This window comes from Chiloscyllium plagiosum, unplaced genomic scaffold, assembly GCF_037043375.1.
Source record: "Chiloscyllium plagiosum isolate Xiang-an unplaced genomic scaffold, Cpla_swu_hap1 HiC_scaffold_20, whole genome shotgun sequence".
In the NCBI taxonomy this organism is placed as follows: Eukaryota; Metazoa; Chordata; class Chondrichthyes; order Orectolobiformes; family Hemiscylliidae; genus Chiloscyllium; species Chiloscyllium plagiosum.
The window spans coordinates 47,752,957-47,767,718 of NW_028270158.1; the positions used below are offsets into that span (position 1 = coordinate 47,752,957).

General features: G+C 38.6%; 1 protein-coding gene across 1 annotated transcript in view; it reads right to left on the reverse strand.

Annotated features, from left to right (window-relative positions):
* Nucleotides 1-283: 283 nt before the first annotated feature.
* The window catches only part of prkar1b (protein kinase, cAMP-dependent, regulatory, type I, beta), a 202,672-nt gene continuing 188,193 nt past the window's right edge, over nt 284-14,762 (reverse strand). The window contains exons 10-11 of the mRNA XM_043711347.2: nt 4,740-4,821; nt 284-1,958 (exon numbers count right to left, since the gene is read on the reverse strand). Of these exons, the coding sequence (XP_043567282.1) occupies nt 1,786-1,958; nt 4,740-4,821 (255 nt within the window). The 3' untranslated portion in view covers nt 284-1,785. The remainder of the gene's footprint in view (nt 1,959-4,739; nt 4,822-14,762) is intronic.

The window sequence follows — 14,762 nt, forward strand, 5'->3', positions numbered from 1 at the left end:
ATAAACCATAAGTAACTACATACACTCACTTCTACATATTTTGGAAAATACTTCCTCCCTTAAAGATTTACGGATGTATATACAGAAAATTGCCTTTGAACTGTGTGCCTATTTGACAGACTTGGTACATGCTTCAGCTGTTAGATATGCTAGTAATAATAAACGTCATGTGGATATACAGTAACAATATCAAATACAATTCAAGAATGCTTATGTGTTTAAAAATATGCGCACATATACTATTACAATTCACAGATTAATATAAAAGAAAAACAAATGCAAATTGGAGGATTTATTTTTATTGGACTTGTGAAAGCAAATGCATCACATAAAATGATAGAAAATATAATGGTTCTGGTGCTTTTTTTCCAAATATGAATGACGTTCCAAAATATCTGGGATAGGCAATGCGGCACAAAAAGCGATATTATGGGATTACTTACTCCTTTTGAGAAACAGACTTTGGTTAAATAAGCTCCAAAGAGCACAAGTTTAATAAGATAGCTGACTTTAAAAAGTATACTACACACAGATGAAAAAAACACCATTTCGACTGGGACAACACATCTATCCTGGGACAGGCTAAGCAAAGACATGCCAGAGAACTCCTAGCGGCCTAGCACTCCAACCACAACGCCATAAACAAACACATAGATCTAGATACCATCTATCAACCCCTCAGAAAACGAACAGGAAATGACATCACCACAAACCCCAGGAACCCCATCCAGGACAAACATATAAATAGAAAGCAGGAGACAACAGCTTCGCTTCACTTGGAGGTCGCCGCTGATGATGTTACCTAGCCAGGTAATGAAACGTCTGGATATCAAACCTACACCCTAAAGTATACGTAAAATAGTGCAAAGTAAGACTATACAAAATATTAGAAACCTTAATTGTGAAGTTTGTTTTGGATTTCTTTTAATCACAAAAACTAAGTTTCTAAAACCTGTTTCTATATATTGGATAGTGTATGAGCCCCTGGGAACAGCTGCAACAGACTATAAACTCATCCAGACTGCACTGGTAAACTGAACTGATCGAGGACCCCCCACTTCATACATTAATGATTATACTTCAGTGCATACAATAAAAATGCCTGCCACACCTTACAACTCTTCATTAACAAGACTGAGATTTCTGGCAGAATATACTTGAAACAGAGGATTCATGTTCAAGTAATAAAAAGACATGACCTCAAGCTTGAAAATATACTAGACAAATAAATAAAAGCCCACAAGTTTGAAGAATATTCCTTTAATTTGGCTTTTCATTTATCATAGAATGTGCAGTTTTGTCACAATTTCGCCTGTTCAGCATGATACACTCATTTTTTAACTTTATGGTCAGAGCATTAGGTACTCAAGGTGGTATGATCAAGTATAACACATTGCAATCCATGAATTACAAACTTGAGAACTCTAAATTATTCAATGTGTGGAAATCACAAGAAACATTGTTTAAAACAATATTGTAAACAAAGAAACAAATTACATTTAACTAGCAAAATGTATGATCATTCTCAAGTAAATTTATTTCAATGCTGCAGTGACCTAAAGTAGTAGATAAAGCAGTAAAACTGGAATCCATTATCAAATTTCATTGACAAAAAAGCAGCAACGTTTAGAACTTTTGCTCAACAGATTACGAACTCTTCCTGTTGGATTCTGAGGTTCTTTTAAAAATCAGTTGGAAGTCTTACATAAAACGCATTAATACACAACAATACAGCTCAAGTTAATTGCACAAAGTAACACAAAGGCAGCAATGGATCCAAAAGTTTTAAACAGTCAAAGAAATGAAACTATTGTATCGTTGAATGTTTCTCTTGAGAATTTCAGAGCATGGACCCAGAACTCGTTCAAAGCGTGGACGATCCAGCTTGACACATTTCAGTGGACCACGTGCAACTACAGTTGCTGCTCGCGGCCGATTCAAGAGAAGGGCAATTTCACCTGAACATGAACAAAATGGTGAGAATCAAAATTAGGACAGTTGTAAATTTTTATTTACTGCTTTTGCTTCCTGTTTTTGAATGAGAAAATCTGAAAAAGAATAACATTAGACAAACTAGTCCAGAAATTTGGAATTATTAAAAGTCTACTTAAGAAATTAGGTCAGACTGTATTGCCTGCAGCTGTGTTCGTGGAGGCACTGGATTTCTTTATGCAACGTTTACTTTAGGTTACTCATTAAACTCTGACAAGGTGATCAGAGATTCCTCCACCACCAACTGTAAATAATACAGACCAATCACTGTTGAGTTTCCTGATTTAGATCAACTATCTAATGTTGAATTGGCTGTACAGTAGGATAGATAATAAGAAAGGCCATTTAAGAATTGGAACACCTGGTTACTTGGTAACATTGAAATTACATTAGCTGAAAAGCTTACAAGCTACTTTAATTAATATCTTAGCAAAGACTTCTGACAAAAATTCACCAGATTGTTTAGCCTTCAACTTAAAAACAAGCAAACATTTGAAGCATATAGGAGTGCAAAAAAGTTGGCAAAGTTGAGAGAGATTAAAAAGATTATCCTTTAGTAATTTTGACAAACCAGGAAGGGTCCAGGTTTATTTCCTCATCACTTCAAGTCAGCTAATATTATAGTAGAGTCAAGGATAAGAAGTACTACAGTCGCCCTCAGCAACCAACTCTGGGGGATAGAGAAGGGAGCATGCAAATAGCCAAGGTCTCTGGCTCCAATTACTACTTAGCACCTCCTGGTGGAAACTGCTGCATTGTAGCCATCCTGGACCTTTTAAGAAGTAGGAGACATCACTAAAACTAACGTATTACAGTTTGTTTTGCTATGTATATCTTTTAAAGAACAACTTTGTTTATTGCTGAAATATCAAACAGGAGTTCCATTATTACAGTACTGAGAGAATTTGATTTAAATCCTTATTTTGCAAATATAATCTGCAACTTATTTGAAGTTATCCTGTATTCCAGAATCATAGTGTAACATGATAGGAGAAAATGTTAATTCGGCAAATATTTTAATGCAAATAAAGGCATTTAAGTTGCTGCCTAGTATTGAATCTAAAGACAGTGACTATCCTGCGACAGAGGCTGAACGAGCAGTCTCAAGAGCTGCCAGTAGGCGTCCCATTGTAAAAGGTAATTTGCATGTTTAAGTAAAATACATTTCAGGCTGAGGTTATGTCCTGGTACGAAGTGGGGATCCTGGTAGGATGTTCAGAACAGTGTACTGCAGAATCAGGGAGTACTTCTGTTTACCCAAATAGAGGGGTTTTTTTTGTTTATTTAAAATGCTACTTGCGTTTGAGAATGCTTAAGAAGGTTATGCAGAGCTAGCCCAATTGGCATTACTTTGCCTCATCAAATATCAGAAAGGAAACCAAAACAGCCCTCTTGCATATACATCAAAGGGTTCTCATGCCTATTTCAGACAACTGAAAGTCACCAAATTCAACTTTCGGGCAGACAGCTCACAAGGATCCTTTGGGTGCCTTGCTTCTTAAAACTGGTCCGCATTGTGCCTAGCTTACACCTAGTAAAGCAGAAGTCATAAGACCAATTTTGCCCCCAAGCCACCTTAATTATTAAGAACTTATTTTGTGCAGGGAATGCTAAATATCTTGAACTCATTGCCCACAGGGGTGATGAAGTGGAAACTATCAATGACTTCAAAAGAAAAGTGGTTAGATGCTTGGAAGATATAAACATGAAGAGCTCCAGGGATCAAGCAGAAACTGGCAATAAATGGGTTGCTCCACTGAAACCTAAGATGGACTCAATGAGCCAAGTACCCCTCTTCTTTGCCATGAATGATTTGATGGCTGAAAATACATGATCGCCATCAACCAGTAATGGGCCTAAAACATTTAGTTTCAAATAAATAAATACATGTGCAATCCCAAAAAAAATGACTTAAGAATGACAGATTATTACTTTGTTCATTTAGATTTTTATGTAGCTTTCTGGAAAGCAAATCCATTTCAACCGACTAGTTTAACAGTGAAATTCTGTTGAATTCTTGAATGTCTAATAATTGACTGATGAGTCAATTAATGAAACATGCAGGAGTACCTACCGTGAACTCAGTGTAAAGTATAATCGACTTAGATTAAATATTGTCACATATTTGATTGCAGTGTATTTCATAGTTGAACTTCATTCAACAAACATATTTAGGAATTTTTAATAGTCTTCCAATATCCATCATTGGAAACAAATGGATTATTTCAAGGGGAACCGAGAAAATAACATATTTGAATTTAATCACTGAAGAAAGTACTTAATGATTCTGTGTTGGATGTCTTTAATTTCTAATTATGTCAGAAAATGCAAGTATTTTCTCTCGGACTTTACATTTTTTGTTACAAATTATTACATCACAATGAACTGTACAGTCCTCTACTGAGTAAAAATACATAAAATATTGCAGGCTAAAATTAAAAAAAACTGGAATGTGCCTTTACTTGATAATATGTTACTCATTGTAATTGATTCTGCATTCTTTTCAGTTTTTTACCAAAACTATTTCTAAACTTATAAGAAACATTCAAAATTACGCAGAAGAGGAATAAGCAGTGCAATCAGGATTCATTAGGCATCACACCATTTATTCATTAGAGTTCATCCCTGGTAAATGTGTTGAACATAGTTAAACTGTTTCATAATAATGTTTACTAAAACATCCATGTTAAAGGATAAAGCATCAACATGAATGTTATTTTGAAACTAAATGTGAAATCCAAACTCACCAAAATAGTCTGAAGGTCCTAGTCTTCCAACCTCCACATATTCCTCATTATCTGATCTACGTTGAAGGACTGAAGCAGTGCCCTAATTAAAGAAAAATTACTTGTAAGTGAAAAGCAAGGGCATTTGTTTTATTTGATTAAAAAAAAGACTCCGAGTATCAAAACTGGATGCTTTAGCAAGATTCATTTCTTGTATTCTGGATCCCCAAAACATATCCGACATACACACTTGAATATCCATTTCAATTTATTTTCAATTCAGTCATAAAATGTTACACAAAATGTAAAACATTGTTATTTGCTTCAGCAAGTGATTATGAAGACTAAAGACATGTTGTCTTTATTTCAAGAGGATTTTAACATAAGAGCAACAATGTCTTGCTTCAGATGAGTACACAACCCTTGGTGACACTGCACCTGAAATGCTGTATGAAGTTTCACTCTCCTTAGCCAAGAAAGGATATATTTTCCATAGAGGCAATGTAACAGAGGTTCATCGAATTAATTTCTTGGATGGCAGGGATAGGCCATATTTCTTGAGAGTTTGTAAGAATGAGAACTGATCTCATTGAAACTTGAAAAATTATTCAAGGCAGATGCAGAAAATACACTCCCCAGAAGATGTCTGGATTACAAAAAGGTAGGATACATCGGTCTCTAAGATCCAAATTTAATTTCACTTTAATTCTCTTATGATGCAGTCTTCGAACTTTGTAGACCTGTGACTTCCTTTCATTCACTGAAGAAGTGAAGCTCGGAAGTTTCTAGAAATGGGATCCAAAATGGTTTACTGCTTGCAGTAACAGGTTTCTGGTTTCATTCAAGTTGAGGTGCAGGGAAACCCCTGCAGCAAAAATCTCTTCTTGGTCTTCATATGGTAGATAAAGGTTAGCTCCAAGTTTACTGATGGGTCCCAGGCTGGATAATTTCCTTGCTTGTCTGAATCTGTTTGCTCTCTGCCTGTCTGTTCTCAAAATATTTTAGCTCACCTTCTCATTGTTTCCAGCTTTGACAAATGGTTTACACTTAATATATTTAATACAGCTTATTTCTTCAGATAATTGACAAGTTGAACATTTCTAGCATTCTCGACGTTATTGCAGGTTTACGCCATGTACTTTTTATTTTGCTGTGTAACAGTTCATTTAGTACCATATCGAATTTAAAAATTTTTCCTGTTACTGTCTGTGGCTCATTAAGCCTCATTAGGTAGCTCAATCATACTTCACTTTCCAATTGTGACAATAGTTCTGCTGCATGCTTTCCTTTGTAAGTAATGGCAGGTCAGCTTTGTTCTTACAGCATTTGCATTTTTCCTTTTTAACTGACTGCTATAAGAATTATACAGAATGTACAACATCTGTTCCCATACTCTTTAACCTCTTGTCCAAGCCTTAAATTTGCTTTAAACTGGCATCACAGAATTTAGTTTGACTCAATGTTCTTGAAAGAAGAAAGAGATTGAGAAGCTAATTTATATTTGCAGCAATTGAAACCACCCATATAAATGTCGCCCTTCTGTGTCAAAAGGCAAGCCTCCCAGTCCATGGATGTAAACTGATCGTATGCTGAACTGGACAAGCAGTATTTTTACGCATCAAGTACAATGTGGCCTTAGTTAAAAAATCAAACAACACCAGGTTATAGTCCAACAGGTTTAGTTGCAAGCACTAGCTTTCAGAGTGCTGTTCCTTGATCAGGTGGTTGTGGAGTATAATATCCTAAGAACGTGGGATGCTGCAAGACGTCAGACTGTCAACACGGATACCATCATTACACGTGAGGACACCTCTCACCATGTATGTGTCAGGTACTCATGTGACTCAGCTAACATTGTCTATCTCATACGCTGCAGGCAAAGATGCCCTAAGGCATAGTATGTTGGTGAGACCGAGCAGAGGCAACAGAAACGGATGAATGGACATCACACAATCAACTGACAAGAGTGTTTCCTCCCAGTCGGAGAACACTTCAGTGGTCCAGGACATTCAACCTCAGACCTTCGGGTGACCATCCTCCAAGGTGGACTTCGGGACAGACAACAACTCAAAGTGGCCGAGCAGAGGCTGTATCCAAGTTCAGTACCCATGGTGATGGCCTCAACAGTTACGTTGGGTTCATGTCACACTACAAGTGACCCCACTGCACCATATACATACACACACACACACTCCTACAGACCCTCTCTCATACGCTCACACATACACTCCCATACTCACACGCACCCTCCCACAGAGGTACACCCCTTTACACTCAGACATACTCACACCCTCTCACAGACACTCACTAACGCCCCCCCCGTCACAAACACTCACCAACCAACCATCCCACACCCACACACTCACCAATCCGCCCCCACCCCCCCACCAAACCCATGCACACATACACACACACACACACACACAAATATAAGTTTGTGAGGTGAATTTGTACTTGCAGAATTACATTTTATCTTGCTCAAAAACTGCATGAATCCATGTAAGATTCTGTAAATCCATTTTTTTAGAAATAGAATCAGTCTGAACATTGGAGCACAGATGGCCTCACACAGAACACCTCACACCTTCAGTGCATTATCGAAGCTGACATGGCACTTGTTGTTAAGGTTCACTTGAGAATGTAACTTTTGTTAAAAACGTTCTGGGATTTATATATGAAAGAGCTGAAACCAACATGGTCATTCCAAAAGATGAGAGGACTTAACAAACAATCCAGGTATTTTTCAATATATAATTTCAGTTACATTACACTGTAAACCTTTGCTATAAATTCTGCCTTATGATCTTATACTCCACAACCACCTGATGAAGCAGCAGCGCTCTGAAAGCTAGTGTTTCCAAATAAACATGTTGGACTATAGCCTAATGTTGTGTGATTTTTCACTTTGTACACCCTAGTCCAAAACCGGCACCTCCAAATGTGCCCTTAGATCTTGATTACTGCTTCCTAGAACCTTCCTGAATGCCTTCAACTTTATCACTAATATCTTTTCCAGAAAATCACTCCAGAAAGGTCAAATCAATTGCCAACTATGAAACTCTGAGTGATGTATACCTGAACAACAGAATGACTTGAACTGTTACGTTGGCTCCTGGGTTAACAGCATACATTGTGGACTATTGAGCAATTTGAATGATATTACCTAATCACTTTCTCAACACAATACTATATTATTTTAGTATCAAGTATAATAATGGAACAAATGTAAATAATGAATATAACTGTATATTTATAAACTTCTTCATATACAACTAGAAATATTCACGGTCTAAATCTAGGAAGGATGCTATTTAAACAAGAGAGAAAGAAAACAAGCTTTTATATCCTAAAATTTTGGATTGTACTAGAAGAAACTCCTGATAAAGCGCTATAAAACCAAACTTTATTTTCCTCTGCACAAATTCTTTTTAGAAAAATTGATTGATGAACAGGAGTAAAATCTATCTACATTTTAAATCTTCAGTAGACAATTCACATGCTGCAAAGTTTTATTCCAGGTTCCAGCATTATTCCTGCTTCAGATTATGCCAGGAGGTCAACTCAAACATACTGGCAAAATTTCAAATACGAGAGAAGGGAAATTTCATCACTTAGAGCTACTTACATACTATGTTGAGCCATTGAGTATAACAAAACTAAATATAACCAATTCATTGTACATTATGAGTTTTCAGGCATCGGCAGCCTGAAAATTTGAATCAACATTGTACAGTGTATATGCCCTAAAAATGGGGAGCTATATATAATAGCTATATGTTTATAGTCATAATTTAGAACTATTGAGGCAATAATCATAGTTAACACTTTCAGGTGGAAAAGAGGAGGATTCATGATTTTCTGATTTGTTTTCCTGGTTCCTTTCAATTGAAAATGAAACTCAGGATGTTAAACCCCTGAGTCCTGACATTGTTCTATAACACAATAAGATGTAGGAGTAGAAGTCGGCCAATCAGCATATTAAGTCGATTTTGCCATTCAGAGAGATCATGGCTAATCTGATGATCCTCAACTCTACTTTCCTGTTTTTACCCCATAACCCTCGATTCTCCTACAAATTTACATCTGTCCATCTCAGTCCTGAATACACTCAACAACACAGCATGAACAGTCTTCTGTGGTAAAGAATTCAACTGATTCACTACCCTCAAGAAAGAAATTCCTCTTTACCTCTATCTTAAACATGTGATCCTTTATTCTGAAATTATATCCTCTGGTATACCAGTCTCCCACCAGAAACAATTTCTGCATCGGCCCAGTCAATTGCCAATTGAGCCACGTGCCAATTGGCATAGGGATAAGAAAATTAGGGATGTAAACACGTGGCTAAGGGATTGGTGTGGGAAAGACTAGAAGCAGAGCCTAGCAGGGAAGACAGTAGAGCAAAAATGGCAGGAGTTTGTGGGTAAAATTGAGGACACTGTACAGAGGTTCATCCCCAAGAAGAGAAAGATTATCCGGGGAGGGATTAGACAGCCATGGCTGACAAAGGAAGTCAGGAAATCTATCAAAGAAAAAGAGATATCCTATAAAATGGCCAAGAGCACTGGGAAATCAGAAGATTGGGAAGGCTACAAGAACAAACAGAGGATAACAAAGAGAGAAATAAGGAAGGAGAGGATCAAATATGAAGGTAGGCTAGCCAGTAATATTAGAAATGATAGTAAAAGTTTCTTTCAATACATAAGAAACAAACGACAGGCAAGAGTAGACATTGGGCCACTTCAAACTGATGCTGGAAGCTTAGTGATGGGAGATAAGGAAATAGCAGGAGAACTTAATAAGTACTTTGCATCAGTCTTCACAGTGGATGACATGAGTAATATCCCAACAATTAAAGGGAGTCAGGGGGCTGAGTTGAGTATGGTTGCCATTACAAAAGAGAAAGTGCTAGAAAAGCTAAAAGGTCTTAAAATTGATAAATCTCTTGGCCCCGATGGGCTACATCCTAGAATTCTGAGGGAGGTGGCTGAGGAAATAGTGGAGGTGTTGGTTGAGATCTTTCAAAAGTCACTGGAGTCAGGGAAAGTCCCGGATGATTGGAAGATGGCTGTTGTAACCCCCTTGTTCAAGAAAGGATCAAGACAAAAGATGGAAAAGTATAGGCCTAACCTCGGTTGTTGATAAAATTCTAGAATCCATCATTAAGGATGAGGTTTCTAAATTCTTGGAAGAGCAGGGTCGGATTAGAACAAGTCAACATGGATTTAGTAAGGGGAGATCGTGCCTAACAAACCTGTTGGAATTCTTTGAAGAGGTGACAAGTAGGTTAGACCGGGGAAACCCAGTGGATGTGGTCTATCTAGACTTCCAAAAAGGCCTTTGATAAGGTGCCACACGGGCGGCTGCTGAGCAAGGTGAGGGCCCATGGTGTTCGAGGTGAGCTACTGGTATGGATTGAGGATTGGCTGTCTGACGGAAGGCAGAGAGTTGGGATAAAAGGTTCTTTTTCGGAATGACAGCCGGTGACAAGCGGTGTCCCGCAGGGTTCAGTGTTGGGGCCGCAGCTGTTCACATTATATATTAATGATCTGGATGAAGGGACTGGGGGCATTCTAGCGAGGTTTGCCGATGATACAAAGTTAGGTGGACAGGCAGGTAGTACTGAGGAAGTGGGAGGCTGCAGAAGGATCTAGACAGTTTGGAAGAGTGGTCCAGGAAATGGCTGATGGAATTCAATGTGAGCAAATGCAAGGTCTTGCACTTTGGGAAAAAAGAACACAAGCATGTACTACTTTCTAAACGGTGAGAAAATTCGTAAAGCCAAAGTAGAGAGGGATCTGGGAGTGCTAGTTGAGGATTCTCTAAAGGTAAACATGCAGGTTGAGTCCGTGATTAAGAAAGCGAATGCAATGTTGTCTCTTATCTCAAGAGGGTTGGAATATAAAAGCAGAGATGTACTACTAAGACTTTATAAAGCTCTGGTTAGGCCCCATTTGGAGTACTGTGTCCAGTTTTGGTCCCCACACCTCGAAGGACATACTGGCACTGGAGCGTGTCCAGCGGAGATTCACACGGATGATCCCTGGAATGGTAGGTCTAACATATGAGGAACGGCTGAGGATCCTAGGATTGTATTCATTGGAGTTTAGAAGATTAAGGGGAGATCTAATAGAAACTTACAAGATAATACATGGCTTGGAGACGGTGGAGCTAGGAAATTGTTTCCGTTAGGCGAGGAGACTAGGAGCCGTGGACACAGCCTTAGAATTAGAGGGGGTAAATTCAGAACAGAAATGCGGAGACATTTCTTCAGCCAGAGAGTGGTGGGCCTGTGGAATTCATTGCCGCAGAGTGCAGTGGAGGCTGGGACGCTAAGTCAAGGCAGAAATTGATAAATTCTTGATGTCACAAGGAATTAAGGGCTACGGGGAGAATGCGGGTAAGTGGAGTTGAAATGCCCATCAGCCATGATTGAATGGCGGAGTGGACTCGATGGGCGGAATGGCCTTACTTCTGCTCCTATGTCTTATGGTCAAGTCCCCCAAGAATCCTGAATATTTTAATAAGGTCATTTCTCATTCTTCTAAATTCCAATAATTACAGGCCCTACCTGCGCAACCTCTCCTCATAATACAGTCCTCCATCCTTCTGTCCTAGGTAGGTCCAGTGAACTCTCTTTGGACTGCTTCCATTGCCAGTATTTCTTTCCTTAGGTAGGAGACCCAAAACTGTAGCAGTGATTTGACTAGTGCCTTGCACACTTTAGCAAAACCATCTACTTCTTTATTCCATTCCCTTTGAAATAAATGCCAATTTTCCATTTGCCTCCCTAGTACCTGAACTTAGATGCTAACTGTTTGAGATTCATGGACAGGGACTCCCAAATTCCTCTTATTATTGTTTAAATATTAATCAATCTCCTCTATTCTTCCTGACAAAATGGATAACCTTACATATTTCATTACAACTGATAAATTTCTATCCCCTCATATATATATATATAGATCCCTCTGCAAATTATTTGCAACTATCCTGAGCACTTGCCCTCCCACATATTTTTTTGTGTCATCTGCAAACTTGGCTACAGTACATTCACTTTCCTCATCCAAGTCATTAATGTATATTGTAAATAATTGTGGCCCCAGCACTGATCCCTGTAGCATACCACCCGTTACAAGTTGCCATCTGGAAAATGCCCCCTTTCTCCCAAATCTGCCTCAATTAATTAGCCAATCCTCTATCTATGCTAATATATCATCTCCAACATTATGGGCTCTTATCTTACCAAATGCCATCTAAAAATCCAAATATATTATATCCACTGCTTTTCTTTGATCTATCCTACTTGCTACCTCCTCAGAATTCTAGCAAATTTGTCAGGCATGATTTCCCCTTCATGAAGTCATGCTGACTCTGCTTGATTATTCTATGTACTTCTAAATACTCTAAAGAGGTTATTACAATTCTTGTAGTAAACTGTAACATTTCCCAAAAGAATTAAGCTAACTGGTCTATAATTACCTGTTTTTTTTGGTCTCCCCTTTTTAAATAAGTGTTACATTGACAGCTTTCCAATCCTCTGGGACCTTCCCAGATCTAAGGATTCCTGAAAGATTGCTACGAGTGCATCCGCTATTTCTGTAGCTACTTCATTCTTACCTAGGATACATGTCGGTAAAAGCAATGACTGCAGATGCTGGAAACCAGATTCTGAATTAGTGGTGCTGGAAGAGCACAGCAGTTCAGGCAGCATCCAAGGAGCAGTAAAATCGACATTTCAGGCCGAGGATACTTATTGGACTTTAGCCCCTTTAGTTTCCCAAGCACTTTTTATCTGTAGATGGTTATGGTATACATTTACTCTCCTTGAATATTTAGTAATTTTGGCATGCTGTTAGTGTCTTCTACTGTGAAGACTGATGCAAAGTATTTATTCAACTTTTCTGCCATTTCCTGGTTCCCCATTATTATTTCCCCAGCCTCAATATCCAAGGACCTTAGGTTAATTTTGGCTTCCCTCTTCCTTTTCATATATTTAAAAGCTCTTGCTATCCGCCTTGACATCAACAAGTTTATCCTCTAAGTCTTTCTCTCTATATTACATTTTCGGTCCTCTTTTTTGGCCATTAAAACTTTCCCCATCCTCTAACCTACAATTAATCTTTATTACATTTGTATTTTTTTTTCACTCATTTCAATGCTGCTCTTCACTTTCTGGTGAACTATGTTAGCTTATTCCCCCTCATAGAATCTTCTTTCTTCACTATATTACATCTTTGCTATGAACTACAAACTATTTTCTTACACATAGGCCATTGTTCCTCAACCATCGCTGCTGCTAAATTCGTTTCCCAGTTCACTCCAATCAGCTCTGGCCTCATTCCTTTGTAATTGCTCTTATTTAATCTCAACACAGTTGTTTCCAACCCAAGCTCCTCAAATTGAATGCTAAATTCTTCCATGGTATGGTCAGTGTTTGAGGGAATCTTTCACACAGAGATCATTTCTTAAACCTGCCTCATTGCACATCCAAAAAATCCTGATCTCTGGTTGAATGCGTAAGATATTGTTCCAGGAAACTGTTCTGAATATATTTTTATGACTTCCTCTGGCTAGCCCAATCTACATGAAAATAAATGTACTGCCTTTCTTACATGCCATCGTTATCTGCTGACTTATCCTCTGTCCCAACATATAGCTTTGTTAATGGGGCAGTGGTCCTACAAGTGTCTTCTTTCTCTCTTTTATTATTGACATTCATCAAAATGGATTCTGAGTACTAATTCATTTCTTGCTCCATACCATACACACAATGCTACATTACTGCCCCCACTCTTTCCTTCCTGCTTGCCCTTTTGAAAAGTAACACTCCTCTGAATATTTCATTCTCCTTGTAGCCATGATTCCCTAATGGCTATAAGAGCATACTCATTAACCTGTATTTGTGACATTACTTCATCTATTTTGTTCCAAATACTATGCACATTCAAGTACAAAGCTATTAAGTCTGCCTTTTTAACCCTTTTTGCTGCTGTTTTTCTATGTTTGTATACAATGTCGCTTCCTGCCCCACTCTAGGTATTGTTACACAAAGAGCTGACTTCAAATTCTGCCATATCCTCTTGCCTTGTACCCCTCTCACAAGTCTCCTCCAAATTACTTTAAAACTCAACCTATAGTCCTAATTATTTGATTTGCCAGGATACTGATCCCAGCACGGCTCAGGTGAACCCACCTGAACCCATCTCATCGAAATAGCTTCCTGCTATCCTATAACATTTCACTCCTTGATTTTATTTACTCTATGCCAACATGGAAAGTTACTATTGGATTCCACTCCAAGTTCTCCTCTATCCCCAGGGAGATGTCCTTAACGCTGGCACCAGGCAGGCAACAGTCTTTGGATTCTTGCTCACAGCTGCAGACAGCATTATCAAACCTCTAATTATACTAACATATAATATCATATAACTGCCATGTCAGTTTTCTCATCCTGCCTACAGTTCAGACTCTTATCAACACAGCTTGCAAGAACCTCAGACCTGTTGCAGGGGCAGAGACTCAATTTTAATCTTCTGAGTCCTCATACCTGGCTCACCTGCAGTCACACACTCCTGCTGATCACAGACACATTGTGAATTACCTAATCAGAGGGGTTTGACCGCCTTCTGCAGCAAATGTGTCCAGGTAGCTTTCCCCTTCCCTAATATGACAATGTCTGCAGCTTAGAATCCAGCTCCTCAGTTAGGTCCAAAGTCCCTCAAGCTGAAAAAATTTACTAGATGCGATCATTCTGTATCATATTAGTGTCTAGCAGCTTCCATATACAGCAACACATCACCAGCCTGCCATCACTACCGTATTTGATTTAACTTGTACATTACTCAAGATTCCCTGCTCTTTTACATTTCAGTGTATTGATATATTGTTTTTATAAACCAGAATATAGAAAATCACTGGTGTTGGGGCTGCATGGTGGCTCAGTGGTTAGCACTGCTGTCTTACAGCACCAGGTTCGATTCCAGCCTCGGGCTACTGTCTGCGTGCAGTTTGCACATTCTCCCCATGTCTGCGTGGGTTTCC